Source organism: Panicum virgatum, chromosome 5K (genome assembly GCF_016808335.1).
Source record: "Panicum virgatum strain AP13 chromosome 5K, P.virgatum_v5, whole genome shotgun sequence".
Taxonomy (NCBI): domain Eukaryota; kingdom Viridiplantae; phylum Streptophyta; class Magnoliopsida; order Poales; family Poaceae; genus Panicum; species Panicum virgatum.
In genome coordinates this window covers 60,404,849-60,426,202 of record NC_053140.1, presented here as the reverse complement: position 1 = coordinate 60,426,202, position 21,354 = coordinate 60,404,849, and the positions used below count along the sequence as shown (strand labels likewise).

The window sequence follows — 21,354 nt, the reverse complement described above, 5'->3', positions numbered from 1 at the left end:
TGATGTAAAGTTAACTTTCTTTTCTCACTCACCAGAGTTTGGCAGGACGGCGATTCTCTCAACCAAAAGCAGTGGAGATTCGCGCGCCGTAACGAACAGCATGGCATCAGGGATAGGGATTCTTCTTCCGACAAAGTCTCGCGCCCCAATTGCTACGGCGGGCGTCGTCTCGCAGTCATCAGCGGAGAGCCTAGCCTGCTAATCTCAGGCAGCAGACGAGCACGTGACTGCCTACTTAATCCCTTGGCGTCTTCCTCCTACAGCCTGCACGACAAGCAGGCGAATCTTCTCATCGATCGCGCACAGCTCACAGATTGCCTTCTTGCCAGTTGCTAGGGCTGGATCTCAAGGCCGCGTCCACAGTAAAACGCCAAATTGCAGGTGATCGAACTGGGCTGGCAGTGAAAAGCTAAACAAATTTATTACCGAGCTATAATTGCAGGGTAATTCGTGGAGATGGAGCTTGGGGGCAAATGGACACTGCACGTGAAGAAGCTAGCCTGACGACGACATGGCCGACCGATCCCATCTTCATCGCGGATGTCTTTTTCCTATCATTGGATGCCACTAGGAGCAGTTTGTCTATCTTGGCATCACACATGTACATCTTGTTCCAACTTTGGTGAGTTTTCATGTCTGACATCATGGTTAATGAGATTTGCCTAGCACATCTGTTCTTATTCTTCAGGTTCAAGTGCAAAGGGGCCATAGCATCTGAACTTACTGCAGTAAGAAGAGTAGAGCTGTAACAACTAATAAGGCCATAGGTGAAGTCACAGAGAACTTGAGCTGGTGCTGTTATCCTCAAATTAAGCTCCAACGAGAAAGTAACCACTAAAGAAACAACGGAAAGAACCATTCACCTCATCTCAATCAAAACGCATTAATTTTTTTATCAGTTGGTTTCCAGAAACAGCAGTCAAATGTTCTTGGTAAGATATGCACACACAGTTCATAGGATAGGAGGCCACGTGATCTTCTCCAATCATGGCTGTCTCAAACCAAGAGCGAGATCACATGCCTGCAGCTGCAGCAGTTCATCATGTCTTTTCGAAGTGGCAATGTCAGAGGCTTTATGCTGATAATCATGAGGTGATGATGAACCTAAAGTGTGGTGCCAATCTAAAAGAAGCACGAAAGGGAGAATATAGAATTTCGATGTGGAGTTCCAGCCGCACACTGCCCTTTTCCGTTGAATTATCACGTTCCCTTTCAGAGTTTTCTATTCAAAAAGTCGTCAGTGATAGAAAGGGAACGATCATACGCTTTTCCAGGTTATGCTTTAATAGAAGCATGGTAAACAATTCTACCAATGATCTGATCTAATGAGCTGCAAAACAATCACATAATTAAGCTATGATTGCTTGTAAGAATAGCCTCTGATGCATTTGTGGCCTTTTGGGTCACTTGTGAGGACCAATGTGAGGGATGGCCTCTGATGCAGCTGAAGAATCAGCACTTCAGCAGTCAAGGTACAAGGTAGAGTATGAAACAAGCAATCAAGGAAATCCAATTTGAACTTCACATAAGGTATCATAGTTGAGCACTTACTAATAATCCCTCCATCCAAATTTATTACAAGCTATGAATCGCCCAAATAATTTGACTTAACAGAGGCCACAAAACAAAACAAAACAAAACAAAACAAAAAAAAGGCTATGACATAATGTAACCCTTCCTCCCAAAAATTATGAATCGAAAGAAAACTAAAATTTACAGGAGAGAACTAGACAATGATGAAACGGACTAGTGTAACAGTTCTTCACAAGGACAGGAGTAGTGCAAATGGAAGCTGCAGAGCCAACCCGACCAACCAACGGCCAACTTTTCCTGCACGCCTGAAGGCTGGCAAGAGAGGCATGCTGTGCCCCAGTCGCCTGCGCCTGCTGCTATCGCATACTCGCATCCACGAGGGGGTGCGGAGGTGAGGACCATGGCTGATGATGGCTCGCCCCCTCCACTACACCGACCACATGGCCAGCAGCGCCACGGGGAGCGCCCACGCCACGGTGGCCAGCCGGGCCGGCGGCGGCGCGGGGGACTGCGCGGCGACGGCGGGCGCGTAGCCGAAGGGCGCAAGGGCCGAGTTTGGCTCGAGCGCGTCCGGGTTGGGCGGGCTCGGGCTGGACGGGATGGTGGGCTCCGCGTCGGACGGCGGCGCGGCGGCGCCGTCCTCGGCGGGGGAGGGGAGCACGGGCATTATGTCCGGCGACAGCGGCACCGCCGGCGGGGGCGCGGAGTGGGGGTGGCCGTGCTGCCTGGGGAGCCGCGGGAGCGGCGCGTCCGCGGGCGCCGCGGAGATGGACGACGCCCGGAGCGCGGCCGCGGTGGAGCGGGACGGCGCGAGGTGGAGCGCCAGCACGGCCGCGAGGACGGCGAGGAGGAGGAGACGGCCGCGCGCGCGCGTCCTCGCCATCGGTCGCTGCTCGCGCGTGTTGCTGTGTGGGGTGGCGGCGTGGCGAGGGCGAGGCGGAGAGGTCAGAGGATTGCTTGGCGATGTGTGCCCTGCTGCTGCGGCCTTGAAGTTGCAGTTGCAGAGCTCGTGTAGTGAGCGAGCGGGCAGTGGGTGAGTGAGATAGTGGAGAGGTGAGTGGTGGTCTGGTTGTGGTTGGGTTGGTTTTGCGGTTTGGTCGGGGTGGGGAGAAGCTGGTGGTGGGCACACCGCACATCCTACATGGCTGGCGGCACACGCGCGCCACCATGGCTGACGCTGCACCCGGCCGTGCCCGTGAACGTTAGAAATGCTTTGGATCCAAGAAGGACGAATTGAGCGGCCGGAACTGTGGCCGTAATCTGATTTCGGCCCGGAGAATGTTAGACGGGCCATAAGCCCATGAAGCGACCATCGCATGTGCAATTCAAGAACCGTTCGTTTCGTCCGTGGGTGAACTGTAAGGCTGACCACAGCGGAGGGAGCAAGAGCAAATTTGCTCCCTCTTCGTTTCCCACGCCCTCTCTGTCTACAGTACCAAACAGTGCATCTGCAGTGTCAAACAGTATATTTGCTCCTTCATTTGCTCCCTCCACTGTGGACGGAAAGCCCGCACCCAAACTCCCCCCGACTGTTCGCCGGCGGACGCCGCGGGGCCGAACGCCCGAGAGCGACGGCGAGCGAGGGAATGATGCTGATGCCATCCACCGCGGCGGCGAACGTTTCCGAGAAGCTCGGCCGTTGCGTTCCTTCCTTGGCCTCTCCGCAGGGCCCTGGGTTGGTGAAGTACTCATCCATGGTTCTGGGATTCGATCCGAAATGGTCGAATTTCACAAAAATTCACCCATTTCAGTTAGGATCGACACGAAATCAAACGAAACCGAAATGATAAAAAAAAATCAATCAAAGTAGAATTTTTCTACTACCATTAAGATCTATACCACCCCATATACCCTTCTAGCTAGAAAGATATGAATGAACTTTAGTTATATAATTATTTTAGCCTCTTCAACTTTGCAACAGCTGATGAATACATAAACATCACGTTTTCACCATCGTTCTCCTAAGCTCCTCACAATATCTCCCTAGTTTTGTCCCACTATCTTCTCTAGGAATACTCAATTCATAAATCTCCATGTAAATGTAACCAAATTTTATATAAAAATGAATTTGTTGACCAGTCAAACAATTGAATCCCGCCATCGTTTCCAAGAAGCTCGGCCGTTGCGTTCCTTCCTTGACCCTCCGCAGGGCCCTAGGTTCGTGAATTACTCATCCTCCATCGTTGTGCAGCCGGAATTTTTCTTCCATGTCGCGGCGAGTATGCGATGAAACTACAGTGGCCCGCCATACGTTTCTGATGCTAAAGCTGTCTGCACCGGCACCGGCAGACGCTAAACCTCCCTGAGAGTACACGGATGGGGTACGCGGAGTTTGAACCGAGGAATTGGGAGGGCTATGTTAAAACAGCAAATGGCTCCCGATTCGCCAAATCTAGCGAGGCAGCGGACTAGCTACCGCCTCTTTCCACTGTGGGCCATATCTCCTGTCACACCCGGTTTCGAAAGAAGACTAGATGTACCTCATATGTATGCCAGGATCATGTTTCACACATATGGAAGACGTCATAAGTGAATATATCAAAAACAATGTTCACAACGTAAACAAAAGAGGAAAAAGTACTTTATTACACACTCCGATAATAGACATGAAGGTCTTAACGTTTCACCGACAACATATACAATATCTTCAACAAAGCTTCCCACAGGAACTCGACTGGTGAACGCTCCTAAAACTCCTCAAAGTCGCTGTAGAATTCCATCTCATTGTTCTCTTCTGAATAGCAATTAGGCAAGGGTGAGTACTCTTATGGTTGGTAATCAGCAAGTGGAAGAAAAATGCAAGGTCATCAAGGAAAGGCTAAGATTTATTGCAGTTAGCATTTTAGTTGGTCAAATTTTATTAGCATGCGCCTATTATCTAGGTATAAGTATATACCAACCCACTTAAGCAAAAAGGATCCACTTTTAAAAACCAAGAACCACAAGTTAATTATCCTTCAAGTTCAATTATCATGTGAGGGTTCAAGCCGCTCATGACCGTGAGCACGGCTGATATATCAGTTTTACACTCTGCAGAGGTTGTACACTTTCTCCACAATTCGTGTCCCCCTGAGTCGCCCGGGTTTTCAAGGCCCTTAAACACTTCCTTTGGTGAGTGGCGAGGGATCCACTACCGAAGCCTTTACAAAGATTCCCTAATAAGTGACAATCCGCTAAGATTTCAAGTCAAAAGCAGAGCATAAACCTCCCTAATGGTTAGCACCTTAGCAAAGGCTGCTACTCCAAGAGGACCGGATTATACCCCAACGATGCTTCCTCTCTTGCCCTTTCGGTAAAATTGTCACAAACTAGAGTTTCTAATTATTCAGCCAAGACCAGAGCCATGTGGTATTGTGGTTGTACGGTTTTCTTGGGTGGTCAGGTCACTCAGCCCGATTCACTCGCTGTCATTCTTTCGAGACTTTCTGACCAGCAGGACATGTTTGCTGCAGCTCAGCTAAGCATGCAAGCAGAGCAGGCTTGCCAGCGGGAGGCACAGACACTTGTGCTCGAGGGGATACACCAGCAGCAGGAGGCCATGAGGATACAGCTCCAGCAGCAGTCCCAGATTCAGCAGCAGATGTTCACCTTCTTCTCGGGATGCTTTGGACAGTTGTACCGTCACACTGGATTGCCTGAGCCTCAGCTCCCTACATCCTAGCAGCTCCAGTTCGACCCCACTGCTCCTTCTCCACCTGCTGAAGGCTTTGCAGACACCATTGGCGTCTTTTCCGACGTCACCTCTTCTTTAGACCGGGGTGTTTGCCAGCCCAGCTCCTTCTCCTGCTCCTACTCCTCAGCCGAGTGTCTGGACAGTCGAGCAGCGTGCAGAGTTTCTTAGGCAGCAGCAGGCTCTGCATCAGCTTCCGCACCCGTCAGCTCAGTCGCTCTCTTTCGAGTCACCTTCTCAGCCTGAGGTGCTCCGTCCATCTGTTGTTCGCCCCTCTCAGCCAGACTCGACTCCCATCACGTCTGCTCCTCCGACGGACTCCACGATCATCGCCTCGGAGCCAGCTGCTTCTTCCGCTTCACCCACTTCTGCTGCTCCGATGACTCCGGTCGAGCAGAAGCCCTCTTCAGCCGACGAGGATTGGACGGACGACGGCGCCGACGACTCTGCCACGCAGTTCACCACCGGACCCAGCTTGAGGAGTCCGCCTTCTCCAGCCCAGGATTAGATCGCCTTCCTTTTTGGTGCTTTGTTGCCAAAGGAGGAGATAGATAGGAGGAGTAGAGATAGGGGGAGCCTTGGTGGTTTGTGGCGTATTTTGGATCTTCATGGATTTTGTGTATGGACATGTTATTTGGATATTGTGTATGTTCTGCGTTGACATGTCCCTACATGTGCTTTATTTCAGTAATGCATGCTTGTTTATCGCTTTCAATTTCATATCTTTGTATCTCTACTTTGTGTTGTCATCAATCACAAAAAAGGTGGAGATTGAAGCGCATCTAGGCCGATAGATGCTAATGGTAAGTTTCGGTGATCAATGACAACCGTATGCGACTAACGTATGTTTTGAAGGAAAAATCAATGATTGGATTAATCTCATATGAAATATGAAAAGAGACTCCTCAATTCGAATCAATCATGCATGGCAAGGACCTAATTTCAAAGATTAAGAACCTTTTTAGTCTCAAGTGTCACAAGGAGATGAAGGACACTTGATTTTGCTAGGTTCTATAGTTTCTAAGTTATTGACCGTACTATTAAGAGGGGCTCGTGAGTTAGTAGCTTGACCAAAATTGAGTTGGCCTTAGAAATCTTGCACACTCGCTCAAAAACAGCTCAAGATAGTCAAAAGAAGTCAACACAACACTTGGAAGAAGAAACAATCGAAGTTGAAATAAAATCCAAGTCAATTCAGCTAAAAACGAAGAAAAACAGTAGCACCAGTTTAACCGATGAATCATCATCGGTGCATCCAACACTTGGCGGAAAATCCGATGCCCTGTCGGTCTATTTCTTCTGGATGCAAGCAGAAATCAGGTCAACACACTCTATAGCACCGGATGAACCGATGCTCTCAAGCTAAGCACCGGTGCAATGGATGTACTTTGTTCCAGAGAGCATGTTTGGTGGATCTCTACTCGCCTTCAGCACCGGTTGAACCGACGCTTCAGAAACAACCATCGGTGCATTGGTTGTATTATGTTCCAAAGAGTTTGTTTGAGTGGATCAGAAAACCTCTTCAGCACCGGTTGAACTGACGCCCCATCGGAGCATGCACCGGTGCAACGACGCAAGCCTGGATACTGTGTCAGAACCCCCAACGGCTATTATTTGGACACAAAGAGACCGGTTGAACCGATGCCATCAATTTCTAACTCGTCGGTTTTTCCGGTGGTCACGATTTTTCTGCAGTGCACTTCCAACGGCTATGTGACCCTCTCAACTCTATATAAGGGCACCCCCTGGCTCATTTGAGCTGTCTTTGACGCATTGAATACCTGAGGCCACCCTTGAGAAGTGAAGAGAGTGAGTTGAACAATGAGATGAAGACCTAGAGCATTAATTGTGTCCCAACCTTGAAGAATTCAACCTTTGCAAGTGTAGCAAGTGTGCTTGAGTTAGGGCCAACTGAGTATAGGTCAAGTGAAGGCTTATGAGAGCTTCTCCAGTGGTCGAAACATAGGCTGATGTGGCATCTGATGAATCGATTCATCCGCTGGAGGAAGCCGATTTTTACTATCTGACACAAGATTCGACTCTCAATTGGGAGTCGACTCCTGCGGAGTAAAAAAACAAAATCAAAGCTATCTGTGGTGAGAGCCAACGAGAGAAAAGGTGAACTGTGGGGCTTTTTATCAGAATCGCATTAATGAATTCAGAGGAGAGAGAAAATCTATATTACTTTAGAGCATACATGGCATCCATGATTCGGTTCATACGAATCAACCACTGCTGATGCCCTGAGCTTGTTACTCTTGGTGTTTGACGGCACCTAGACGGTCTTGGTGATCGGGAGGTTCTTGGTGAGCTCTTGGAGTTTGTGGGAGCCCCAAAAAGAGAAGCTTGTACACGGTGTGAAGCTCGCCATTTCGGAGATAGAGAAGGAGCATTCTTAGTGATCACTTGCTCCTTGGTGAAGCAAGGGAGCGATACCTTTGTGTGGGTGCTCCAATGTGGATTAGGGGTGAGCGTCAACTCCTCGATACCACGGGAAAAAAATCCGGTTGTCTCGTGTCCTTCGCTTTTACATTCAAGCATTCAATTTTCTTTTTTTTTGTGATCTTACTCTTCTTTGCTTGTTTGTTTGCCGAGGACAATGACATGATAGTTTGATCTCTTGACTAGAACTTGTTCTTGCTAGTGTGGCTCTTTCTAAAAAAGATGATTATATTAGTATGTTCTCCTACCTAAGGATTTTTTGCTAGTGTGCTCTAGTCACTAGGTTTCAAATTTGTAGATTGGGCAATACTAATCTAGATTAAAAATTTGATAGAAATTTGAAAAAGTCACAATTCAACCCCCTCTTCTTGGGTCTCGATCCTTTCATTATGTTTGAGAGTTTTGGATTTGGGTGGATGTGACGTGTCAGAGCTACCCAATTCTATTTATAAACTGAAGCTATTACGGTATCTTGATGCTTCTGGCCTTCCTATCTCAACCATGCCTAAGTTCTTGAACCGTCTCTTGAAATTGCAAACGTTGATAATTTCAAACACTTGTCTGAAGATAATGCCCACAGTAACTAATGCATGCAGCAGGCATTCTGGCCAAAACTGTAACATTTTTGTTTCTAGATCTAAACATAACACTGTCATAGCAGACCGCCAGACCAGCAGCTTCAGCAACTGGAAGGCGCTGTCTTCGTAGCATAGCTGGAACAGCTTCACGTTTGTCATCTTCCCCCTGCAGGTGAGTTCAGTTCAAGTCACACAGTGTTCAGCTTATAAGTCAAATACTAGTAGTACTAGTATAGTATAACCTGGAGCTGGGAATTAATGGCGACAATGTTTTTCAGACAAGAACCTGGTTATGGCTGCCCTCGTCGAACGCCGGACGAAAAGGGCGGGACACGTCGTCGAGGTCCAAAGCACCGCATTGGGTGGGAGGGACGCCGTGACATGACATGGCTCTCGCTTATGCTGCTGTGTCGTGGAGGAGCACTAGCTCAGAGTACACTAAGACCTCAGAATGAGTGTCAAAATGCTGTAGGCTGCCTATTGGTAAATTATGCTCTAGGATTCTAGGAATGACTGTCGATTTCAGAAGAAACTTCGAACGGTTCATGCTCTTTGCTCGAGTCAGAAAATGGTGCTGTCCAGTGCATGCAAATCTGGATGCCAAATCAACGGACGCTCACGGGATCCCTACGTTTCTGTTCACGGCAATGATTTTTTTTTAGACCGTGCCTCCATGTGCCTACTCCCTCCGTTCTAATATAACTGTCATTCTCGCTTTTCGAGAAATGACTTTGATTAATTTTATATAAAATAAATATTAATATTTATACTACAGAATTGGTATCATTCGATAAATTATTAAATCTAGTTTTTAATAAATTTATTTGGGGATACAAATGTTGCACAAATTTTCTATAAGTCTAGTCAAATTTGTGGCACAAAAACAAAAAAAATGACGTAAGCACTTGCACTATGGAACTGGGAATAAACGAACAAGTGAAAACTACATTTAAACATCCTGGCGACCAACCAAAACAATGATCAATGTGCTGTTCGTCTTCCCAGGAATATATATATAAACATTGTTAATTGAAGTTAAAAGCATGACAAGTGATGTTCACTGTAAATCAACCGATGCCTGCTGCCCTGCGATCTTTGTGACTCGCAGCTACATTGTTTGTCGTCCCCCTGTCAATGCCAGTAGACACTGCTGTGCCTATAGCAAATCCGGTGTCTGAGCAAAGTACACACTGTAACATCGAAGCGCTGGCGGCAACAAGCTAAGTCTGAACATTTAGGGGCAGCGTCTTTCCCCTCCGTTTCGTATTGGATGTTTGAGAGCACTAGACTGTGGCAACCACGCCGTTACTGGTGATGTTTTCATGGATCGACAACCCCAAGGAGATATAGCTATCTTGCCTTCTGAACATCGATCGGAGCGTCCTTTCATCACCTCAAGGGCATTAGTCGGCCTGAAGGTGTCATCGACTTCTACAGAAGGGCCACGGACGACGCGATCAGCTAGCAAGCATCTGTGCTGCGAGGGCCTCCAGCTCCAAGTCCAAGCGCGCGGCGGCGCTGGATGGACCCAGGTTCCATGGTGTCGGAACACCTCGATGCGGCGGAGCTGCGGGCGGAGGAAAACGGGCGACGGGTCTGCGCGGCGTCGTCCCGGGCGGCGCTGACCGCGGGCGCGCCGGGAAGATGTCGATCGGCCGCCACCGGCGAGCGCAATGCGGCGACGCAGCCGGCGCTGAATACCGCGGATATGACACCAGGGGAGGGTGCTGTGGCCTCGCGGGCGCCGCGCTCGCAATGCCGAGCGCGGCGAGCCGCGAGCACGAGAGCGTGCGGCCGTAGGCTCGGGGTGGACGGTATCTCATTTACCGTCCACCCCGGACGGTATCCCATTTACCGTCCAGGCCTGGAGTATTTTGAACCGCTGGATCGCGAGGCTGCGGTCACGATTCGATCTGCGGAGGTGGGGACGCGGCAGCGCTGCTGGGCCAAACGGCGGCCCAGTTACCTGAGCGGCTGAGGCGAGGCCCGTTCGGGAATTTGATCTGCCTGTCGCGCTCCGCGCTCGCTGTCATCGTTGTGCCCGCGGTGTAGCTAGACGTCGGCCGCCGCCACCATGCTCCGGCGTGGCAAGCTCCGGGTCGTGTCGGAGGCAGCATCAATTCAGGAGCCCTCCATGGGACAATGGTGTTGTTTGAGTACTTCTATTGCCTTGTTATTACATGACATGACATGTTTATTCTGTCACACAGAGGAGCGACTGGACGCAGGCGGCATCACCGATACACAAACAGCGGCTGCGCGGCCGGCGGCGCTAGGAAGCGCGAGTGAAGTTGAAGGCGCTGCAGCTCGTCTCCATGTACCAGATGAGGTCGCTGAAGCCCAGCACGCCCTTGTCCAGATCGAACACCAGCAGGCGGTTCTCCAGCTGCATCCCGCCCAGCACCACGGCCGGCTCGTCCTCCACCGGCGACGCCGCGCCCCGCCCCATCTCCACCACCCCGACGCACGCCACCCACCCGTCCAGGAACACCATGTAGTTGGCGTTCGGCACCATCCAGGGGCGCGTCGACCCGGCCAGCTCCAGCGAGATCGTCGGCACGTCGCGGCCGAACCGCTTCAGCGGGCGCAGAGCGCCCGCGTCGTAGCACAGCTCGAACGGCGCCACCGCCGCCACCCGCTCCACCACGTAGCTCTTCCCTCTCACGGCCGCGTCGTACGCCTGGATGAAGGAGCGGTACACGTCGGGGCGCATCGCCATGTACGGCGTCACCGTGCTCAGCACCACGCCGCCGCGGCCCGTGCTGGCATCGAGGTCGAGCGCGCCGGCGGGCAGGGACACCTCGACGTCCTGGTCCCAGAGCACCGAGATGCGCTTGACGGGGAGGTAGTGGGCGCCGTTCCGGGGGTTCCTCACCAGCGGGGTGTGCGGGAGGACGGCGGTGAGGTCGGGGAGGAACCGGAGCCCCAGGTTCACCGGCGAGTTGCCGAACACGGCCAAGTCCGGCAGGCACAGGGCGAACTTGTTGCCGAACTCGCGCTGCGAGGAGAGCTGCGACGGCAGGGACAGCGGCTGCCGTGAGAAGCCCGCGACGCCGGTGGCGCCCGCGGGGAGCGATCTCAAGAGGCGGTCGGGCGCGCACGACCCCGCGGCGGCGAACTCCACGGGGTACAGCGTGTTCCGGCCGTCGGTGGCGTTGGCCGACATCGACACGCTGGTGAGATCGCCGAGGGAGCACTCGCCGGTGACGGGATTGAAGGGGTGGCCGGCGCAGGCGCAGCCGCCGCCGGGCTCGCGGTTGGCCCCGAACCAGCCGGCGTCCACGTACCGGCAGCGGGGCGGGCGCAGCTGGTTGGCCGCGCGGCACGTACCGGACTGGCACGGGACCGTGCCGTGCGTGGACGGGCACGTCGACCAGACGAGCGAGCCGGCGAGGTCGACGACCAGGGGCGCGCCCTTGGTGATGGAGATCGTGTACAGCGAGGTGTTGCGATCCTTTGCTAGAGGAGAAACTAGTGGTTTGTATGGTGGCTGCTCAGTGTCACTGGCTACAACGACGACCCATGCGAGAAGGAGCAAGGCTAGCAGTGAGATGACACGAGGGAACAAGTAGATGATCATGGGTGCAGTTGGGTTTGGCTTAACTTTTGCAGACATGTTCGTCGTCACTCTAATTAAGCCGGAGATGAGGAAGGTGACTGATCCGGAGTATAGCGCTGTGCAGTTTGTATCGGCCTTTTCTAGAGATCGCGCAACACGATTGCTGACTGGAGATTCTAGTTGTCAGTGAATTTTGAGACCGAGGAGTTAAATAAGTACAGTTGGAAAGAATACTAGAAACGATACCGCTGCATAGAGTTGATACAGTGGGCTCCATCCCATGAACACCTTGCCCGGCTGCTCTGAAATCTCAAGCGTGCACGACTTTGTCAAAGCAGACGGCGTACTACTCTGTTCACAATCACTCGAGAAGCAGTCAAATAACATTAGCTCCACTCCATGGAAACAGATAGCAGGAAACTTAGGCCGTGTTTAGATGCCAAATTTTTTTGGTAAAAAACATCATATCGAATATTTGGACACATGCATAGAGTACTAAATGAAGTCTATCTACAATTTTTTTTGTATGGATGGGTTGTAAATTGCGAGACGAATCTAATGAGCCTACTTAATCCATAATTTGCAATAGTGATGCTACAATAATCATCCGCTAATTATGAATTAATCATAAATTAATTAGCCTCGTTAGATTCATCTCGCGATTTACAGCCCATCAGTGTAAAAAATTTTGTAAATAGACTTCATTTAGTAGTCCGAAATAGAAAGATTCCCTTTCAAAAATTTTACACGTAAAGATCTAACACACCCTTAACATACTCCCATCACGCTTAGCTTACCATACTTCAGTGCTAATCGAACTACAATCGATGAGCTAGACTTGAAGCATTCCCAATCCCAACACATTGTGCCTAGCGCTCTTACATGCATATACCACACTCATCGGTCATCACCACCCCGGCCACTCGCCACAACATGATCAAGATGATTCTGAATCTCTCAGCTTATTTTCACCTCACCTTCCTCTGCACCACCCTGTTCTCCTTGCCATCAATTCACCTTAGGCTTGTGCGTGCCTCTGCTCCAATCTAAGCCCTAGTAGCTCCGATCACCAAAGACACCGGCACTTCACTGTACACCCTATCCATCTCCCAGAAGCAGTACTTGCTTGACCTCGGCCCTCTCTCTATCCGGCTGGAATGTTCCCTCGGCCGCTGCTTGTATGGCCTCCTGTAGTCTCTGGGCTGCTCGCTGGATGTTTGGCCCATAGATGCAGTCACTAGTCATTGGGTCCAAGCTTCCCCCGTGACCATAAAACCAGGTCCTTGACCTTTCAGGCCAGTTCATGGTCGCAGGTTGGATGCCTCTGTCAATCAGATCCTGCTCCATCTTCTCCCATTTGGGTACTGCAAGCTTGTAGCCTCCTTGGCCTAGAGTGTGATGGTACACTTTCTTCGAGGCGTTGTCTTTGGCCTTCTGCACCTTCTGAAGCCCAAGCTCTGAAGACTTGTATTCCACAAATGCATCCCAGTGACCCCTGAGCTTTTCGAGCTCGCCGGTAAATACGGGTGTGGTCTCCGTCTTGATATATTCACCAGGGACAAAAGGGGCTTTTGGGCGGGCCGGGAAAATTCCCAGCCCGCGGCCCACCTTTAGTCCCGGGTAGATCTACCACCCGGGACAAAAGGGGCCGTTTTCCCTCGTTCCAGCCTAATGTTATGTTTGTTTTTGTTTCTTTTTACTTCTCTTTTAAAATTGGCTTTCATTTGTTAATTCAGTTAATAAAATTATGATTCCAAAAATTATGGAACAAAATTTCTTATCTCTATATAAACTTGATACACGCAACAAAAATAATTAATTTTCATTCAAGTGATTGGGTCAATGAAATATCTAACTTTTTTGAAATCATATTTGTTATTTTGACCATGCAAAAATATATTAGGAGAATTTTTTTTCAAACTGTTGCTTTTCGACAGAAAGTGGATTCTATCACGATATTAATGTTTAAAAAGTGAATTTTAGATAAAATTAAGCAATTTCATGATATTAATGAGTAGTGTGTGAGTTTGAGAGATAGTGTGTGTTAGTGAGATTGTGTGTGTTAGTGAGAGAGTATAGTGTGTTAATGTGAATGTAATTTCATGAAATAAATAAAATTTGTTGAGTAATCCATTATTGAATGAAAATTATAATTGAGTCTAGTAATTAAGTGAAAAATATATAAAATAATATATATAACACATAAAGTATAATTGTACATTACATATATAATAAAAGTATTCGAATTGCGATTATGTTTTTATACAATAATATAAAATGATTCAAGTACATGAAGGATTAGCGGTAACAGACTTTCTCTTCACAAATGTCCCTTGATTATGATCACGGCGCAAGTATGGAGCATCAACATTGGCTAGCAGGATGCATGGATCAGCATTTACTTCGAAAGGTGGAATGGCAACAAAATTATTATATTCTTCTGAAAAGTCTGTCTTGTCCTCCACTCCAACGATGTTTCTCTTTCCTGATAGAACTATGTGTCGCTTAGGCTCATCCTTTTACTTGTTTATCCCCTTCTTTGGCTTGCTGGACATGTCCTTAATGTAGAAAACCGGAGCAACATCCTGGGCTAGGACAAATGGCTCGTCTCTATACCCAAGATTGTTGAGATCAACTATTGTCATCCCATACTCATCTTTTGTTACCCCTCCTCCAGATAGCTTAACCCATTGGCAACGAAATAGAGGCACCTTGAAATTGGGACCGTAATCCAGCTCCCATATCTCTTCAATGTAGCCGTAATATGTGTCTTTTTTTCCATTATTGTCCGTGGCATCCATACGAACACCGCTGTTTTGGTTGGTACTCCTTTTATCTTGGGCTATCGTATAAAATGTGTTTCCATTTATCTCGTACTCTTGGTATGTTAAGATATTCCAAGATGGTCCCCTACCCAATAAGAACAGCTGTTCACTTATATCCATGTTATGCATTAGATGCTTCCGCAACCAGCTGCAGAAAGTGTTCATGTGCTCACGTGTAATCCATGCCTCAGACTTTTCCGGGAAATTGGAGAGCAGAATTTTCTTGTGTTCCTCTATATATGGGTCAACCAAGGATGATTGTTGAAGAACCGTATAATGCGCTTTCTTGAATGAGAAATCATCTGTGCAGACATAAGATTTCTTTCCTAATGTACCCTTTCCAGTTAGTCTCCCCTCATATCGCGATTCAGGGACTCCAATCGGTTTAAGGTCATCAATAAAGTCAACACAAAAGTCAATGACCTCCTCAGTTCCGTAGGCACTGGCGATGCTTCCTTCTGGACGAGCTCTATTACGAACACATTTCTTGAGTACCCCCATGAACCTTTCGAATGGAAACATGTTGTGTAGAAATACTGGTCCGAGGATATCAATCTCTTTGACAAGGTGCACTAGAAGATGTGTCATGATGTTGAAGAAAGATGGTGGAAATATCAGCTCAAAGCCAACAAGACATTGCACCACATCGTTTTGCAGCTTTATCAAATTCTCCGAGTCAATTATCTTCTGAGAAACTGCGTTGAGGAAGGCACATATCTTCACGATGGTTAACCGGACGTTATCAGGCAGAATCCCCCGCAGCACAACCGGAAGAAGTTCGGTCATAAGCACATGGCAGTCATGGGACTTGAGATTTGTAAATTTCTTCTCTGCCAAATTTAAGATTCTTTTTATATTGGATGAGTATCCAGATGGAACCTTTATACTGCTCAAGCAGTCAAACATGGTTTCTTTCTCTTCCTTGCTAAGAGTATAGCTGGCAGGACTTAAGTATTGTCGTCCATTATCTCGCTGTTGTGGATGTAAGGCATCTCGTTCTTCCATACGTTGCAATTCTTGACGTGCTTCTACTGTATCTTTTGTCTTTCCGTACACTCCCAAGAATGCTATCAGGTTGACGCAAAAATTCTTCGTGAGGTGCATCACATCAATTGCATGACGAACATCTAAGACTTCCCAATATGGTCGCTCCCAAAATATAGATTTCTTTTTCCATATGGGCGCCATTCCGTTTTCGTTCGGAACAGGTTGGCTACCAGACTCCTTTCCAAAAATAACTTCTAGATCTTTTACCATGTTGAAGAGGTCTTTACCACTACGGTGCATCGGTTTTGTTCGGTGGTCCGCTTGGCCTTTGAAATGCTTGCCCTTCTTTCGTACCGCATGCCTGATGGGAAGAAACCGACGATGACACATGTATACAACCTTCTTACAGTGAGTCAACCATATATTATCGGTATCATCTAAACAGTGTGTGCATGCTTTGTATCCCTTGTTCGAATGTCCTGACAAGTTAATAAGAGCAGGCCAGTCATTGATCGTTACGAACAGCAATGCTCGTAGGTTGAAGTTTGCCTGTTTATATTCATCCCACATCCGTACACCTTCATCGCCTCAGAGCAATAAGAGTTCTTCGACCAATGGTCTTAGGTACACATCAATGTCATTTCTGGGCTGCTTTGGACCCGGGATAAGCATTGGCATCATGATGAACTTTCGTTTCATGCAGAGCCATGGTGGAAGATTGTACAGACAAAGAGTCACGGGCCAAGTGCTATGACCACTGCTCATCTCACCAAAAGGATTCATGTCATCCGTACTCAAACCGAACCTTATGTTTCTCGCATCCAAATCAAATTTAGGGTACGTTCTATCTATTTTTCTCCACCGCGACCCATCAGCGGGGTGTCTCAACATCGAGTCTTTCTTGCGTTCCTCTTTGTGCCATCGCATCAACTTAGCATTATCTTTATTTCTAAACAGACGCTTCAAACGTGGTATTATAGGCGAATACCACATGACCTTCGCAGGAACTCTCTTCCGGGGAGGCTCCCCCTCGACATCTCCAGGATCATCTTTTCTAATCTTGTAACGCAATGCACTGCATACGGGACATGCATCCAAATTCTTGTACTCGCCTCGGTAGAGGATGCAGTCATTGGGGCATGCATGTATCTTTTGCACTTCCAGTCCCAAAGGGCAAACAAGTTGTTTGGCTTCATACGTTGTGGCAGGCAATTCATTGTCCTTAGGAAGCATTTTTTTAACAAGTTTGAGTAATTCACCAAATCCCTTGTCGGATACACCATTTGTCGCCTTCCATTGCAGCAACTCCAAGGTGGTGCCAAGTTTCTTAAATCCATTTTGACAATCTGGGTACAACAACTTATGGTGGTCCTCTAACAACTTCTGGAACTTCAACCTCTCCGTTTCACTCTCACAGTCTGCCTGCATATTGTGCAATACAGATCATCGCTGGGATCATTTTCTGCTACATCTACTTCGGGCTCTTCCATGAGAATATCGTCATCGAATGCACCGATTCCAGCATTCCCGGGAAAGTGGTCGTCAAAATCTTCTTCTTCATTGTCTTCCATGGTAACCCCCTGTTCTCCGTGCTTCGTCCAACAAACATACTTTTTCATGAAACCATTTGCGAAAATGTGGCTGTGTAGGATTCTTGAAGATGAGTAATCCTTGTTATTGTTGCAATGAACACACGGGCAGCACATAAAACCATTCTGCTTGTTTGCCTCAGCCACAGACAAAAAATAATGCAGGCCATCAATGAATTCTTTCGAACGTCGGTCAGCATTGTACATCCATTGCCGGTCCATCTGCATTTTAAATAAATCGATTTGAATTCTTTACACGTATCGAATAAATAAAATATATCAAACCTAAATTAAACTAAATGTAACATAACATGAATAATTAAAAGATATGCAATATCCATCATACATCTTGATTAATTAAAAGGAGTACTTAATCCATTACAGAACTTAACAAAGGAGTACTATACATGAAATTTAAAAATTCGGTCAACAACTCATAGGTTTTCAACTGTCCTTGCGTTGGAACACAGAATGTTCTAACGGATTTCTTGCTGGCGCAGAAAAAGATGGCGGAGCTGAAACCTCCGAGTTTGGTGGTGACGAACCGTAACGCCGCAATAAATCCTCAAGATCAAACGGAGGTTCCTCGCCCCTTGCCATGCATTCTCTATATTCTTTTTCCAAATAACGGAGCGCTGCCCTATGAAAATCACTATGTTTTTTGGACCGACGACCTACTCGAGTTGTGCCCTTCTCTCCAGAAGGACAACGATCACCCCCACCGGCGCCACTCCCTCCAGCTGCTGAAGCCATATTTTACTGAAAAATACCTTTATTTTCCACAAAATTATAAATTCTTACCATTACAAAGCAAAGATTTTTTTAACTTCTAGATGGTTTCAATGTGAGCCTGATTAAATACATCACTAGAGTGTCAAAATAATCCATTCATAATACAAAAAATTCTAATATACTCATTTCATTAATTCATTCATGAATAAAAAAATCAACTATCCACAATATGGTTATATATACAAGTACATCACATGAAGTGTCTACAATCATTCTAAAAATTTCTACTATCCACATACTCATCTAAATCTAAAAGAAAATCACACCTACATATATATGCAATCTAGCTAAATGTCCAAGAAATGAGCTAACTACACATTTTCTCTATTTCTAAAGCATGAAATGAGCTATACAATCCAAGGAAGAAGAGAAAAACAAGCCCCAAACCTTTAGCGCCGATGGATGGATGGGGAATCAAAGATCTTCACAAATATGGTGAAGAAATGAGCAAGAACTCCTCTATCCCGAGCTAAGAACAGCAAGAAAACAAGTGAGCTGAATGGCTCGGGCGGGGGGAGAGGGAAGGGGATAAGGGGGCCAAGGCCTTTTGTCCCGGTTGGAGACACCAACCGGGACAAAAGGGGGTCCTTTTGTCCCGGTTGGTGTCCCCCTTTTGTCCCGGTTGGTGTCTCCAACCGGGACAAAAGGCTACGCGGGCCTTTTGTCCCGGTTGGATCCACCAACCGGGACAAAAGGCCCTTGTCCCCCCGCTGGCCCGGCTAGCCGTTGGACCCGGGACAAAAGCCACCTGTTGTCCTGGGCCCAAAGGCTGTCGGGACAAATGGCCTGGAACAAAGGCCTGTTTTGTAGTAGTGATTCCGATCCTGAGCTGAAATTCTCGAGACGGTTAATCCATGGCGTACGTAGGAAGCCACCTCGTCGGCGGGGCGTGAGTCGTGACAGCCGAGAAGGTCAACGCATTACTCACGTGATGGTTCCCGAGTGACGCGTGTACCGGCTTTCGTTGCCTGCGCGCCTTCGTTGATACGCCTCAGCTATGCCCGATCGGCATGGCAGCAGGCAAGATCAGGTCTTGTTTGGTTCCACAAATCACATTAAAATTTTTTTACTATATTTTAATATCAAATAAAATTTGTTTATGAATGTGTGCTAATTCGCAAGACGAATCTAATGAACCTAATTAATTCATAATTTTCTACAGCGATGCTATAGTAATCATTCACTAATCATGAATTAATATACCTCATTAGATTCGTCTCGCAATTTAGTCTCGGGATTCTACAATTAGTTTTATAATTAACCTTTATTTAATACTTTTAAATATTAAGATTCTTTTTTACTGATATAGACTAACGGGAATCGCCATTCCTGTGCGGAGAGCTCAGTGAGATCTGTGAGTGGCAAGCACTATATGTCTATATAAGGAGCAGCAGACGCATCATCAACCACCAATCACAGGCCAGCTCAAAAGGAAGCTCCGCATCAACCATGGAGACGCCACGGCCCGCGCCCCTCATCCTCTTGGCCGCCGCGCTGCTCGTACTAGCGTGGCCGGCTTCGTGCGCCTACCCCGTGCTCATCCCGGTGGCCAAGGACCCGGCCACCTCCCTCTACACCGTCCCCATCAGGGACGGCGACAACCACGTCATCGACCTCGCCGGCCCGCTGCTCTGGTCCACCTGCGCCAGCGACCACCTGCCGGCGGCCTTCTCCTGCAATGCCACGGAGTGCAGGCACGCCAACGCCTACCGCGCCCCGAGCTGCCGCATCGCCGGCCAGCCCTGCAAGAAGCGGTGCAGGGCCTACCCGTACAACCCCATCACGGGGCAGTGCGCCGCCGCGAACCTCGTCCACACCAGGTTCATCGTCAACACCACCGACGGCAAGAACCCGCTGCAGCAGGTCTCCGTCCGGGCCGTGGCGGCGTGCGCGCCCAGGAACATCCTGGCGTCGCTGCCCAGGGACGTGACGGGCGTCGCGGGGCTCTCGGCGTCCGGCCAGGCGCTGCCGGCGCAGGTCGCGGCCTCGCAGCGCGTCGCCAGGAAGTTCCTGCTCTGCCTCCCGAGGAGCGGCGAGGGCGTCGCCATCTTCGGCGGGGGCCCGCTGTTCCTCCTCCCGGATTCCTCCATGGGCGACCTCACGGCGACGCTGGCGTTCACCCCGCTCCGCGGCAGGAAAGACAACCCCCTGTACTACATCCCGGTGCAGGGCATCGCCGTGAACCAGGCGCAGGTGCCGCTCCCCGCGAACGCGCTCGCCGGCGGCGGCGTCGTGCTCTGCACCCGGGTGGCGTACACCGCGCTCCGGCCGGACGTGTACCGCCCGGTCGTGGACGCGTTCGACAGGGCCCTGGCGCGGAACGACGCCAAGGTCCCGACGGTGGCGCCCTTCGAGCTCTGCTACCGATCGAGCATGCTGGGGAACACGCGCCTCGGCTACGCCGTGCCGGACATCGCCCTGGTGCTCGAGCGTGGGAAGAGCTGGACGTTCGTGGGCAGCAGCTCGATGGTGGACGTGAACAGCCAGACCGCGTGCCTCGCCTTGGTCGAGATGAAGGGGGTGAAGGCCGGGGACCCCAGCGCGGCGGCGGTGGTGGTCGGAGGGTTCCAGATGGAGAACCACCTGCTGCAGTTCGACCTGGAGAAGCAGCAGCTCGGCTTCGCCAAGGTGCCGGCTTTCTCGGCGTGCAATAACTTCAACTTCACCAAGACCCAGTAAATTGTGGATTGTTGGAAGCATGTGTCGGCTCAGGGTCTGGTCAACTGGATACTACTTGTACTAGTGCAGTGGATTCTTCTCCATCTCGGACCTCGATCATGGCATGTTAGTGACCTGCCAAGTCTGTCACCTGTTTAAGTACTAGCTCGGTTTAATGATCATTTATGCATTAAAAGATTCGATATTTAATGATCATGTATGTATTAAAAAATTTGATGTGATAAGAAATCTTGTAAAATTTTAGAATTTTGAAGGGAACTAAACAAAGCCTGAGTACCCTCTGCTTTTTCATCACCTGAAATCTCCCAACTTCCGCTGTGGTTACGCGAGCTCAAATTGGCATTGGTGACCCCCTCACCGTGTTCGTCGGAGACGGCGGCGAAAACATGCGACCATGCTGGGCATGAAGGCTCCACTCTCATGCTGCCATGTGGGCAGGGAGTAGAAAACGCTCGGCAGCAGAAGTGGCACGTGAGCGCGGAGGCGAAATGGTGGGGCTTGGGAAAGAGTCGAAGAGACCAGGGTGTGTTTAGATGAAACACAAAAAAAATTTTGCGACAGAATTTTATTAATTTGAAATGCTAAATGAAATCTATTTACAAAACTTTTTGTATAGATGGGTTGTAAATCGCGAGACGAATCTAATGATGCTAATTAATTCATGATTAATCAATAATTAGCTGATGGTTATTGTAGCATC

The 21,354-nt window shown here is 48.9% G+C and overlaps 3 protein-coding genes across 3 annotated transcripts; 1 reads left to right on the top strand and 2 right to left on the bottom strand.

Moving 5' to 3' along the window:
- Positions 1 to 1,499: 1,499 nt before the first annotated feature.
- On the bottom strand, positions 1,500 to 2,659 carry LOC120709200 (vegetative cell wall protein gp1-like). The gene has a single exon (XM_039994746.1). It carries the CDS (start codon positions 2,414 to 2,416, stop codon positions 1,961 to 1,963), a length of 456 nt encoding a protein of 151 aa, XP_039850680.1. The 5' UTR covers positions 2,417 to 2,659; the 3' UTR covers positions 1,500 to 1,960.
- Positions 2,660 to 10,495: 7,836 nt separating this feature from the next.
- LOC120710318 (chitinase CLP-like) lies at positions 10,496 to 11,870 on the bottom strand. The gene has a single exon (XM_039995947.1). The coding sequence runs from the start codon at positions 11,837 to 11,839 to the stop codon at positions 10,496 to 10,498; it is 1,344 nt and encodes a 447-aa protein (XP_039851881.1). The 5' UTR covers positions 11,840 to 11,870.
- Positions 11,871 to 19,406: 7,536 nt separating this feature from the next.
- Positions 19,407 to 20,755, top strand: LOC120710834 (chitinase CLP-like). Its single transcript, XM_039996402.1, has one exon. It carries the CDS (start codon positions 19,425 to 19,427, stop codon positions 20,652 to 20,654), a length of 1,230 nt encoding a protein of 409 aa, XP_039852336.1. The 5' UTR covers positions 19,407 to 19,424; the 3' UTR covers positions 20,655 to 20,755.
- Positions 20,756 to 21,354: the final 599 nt, after the last annotated feature.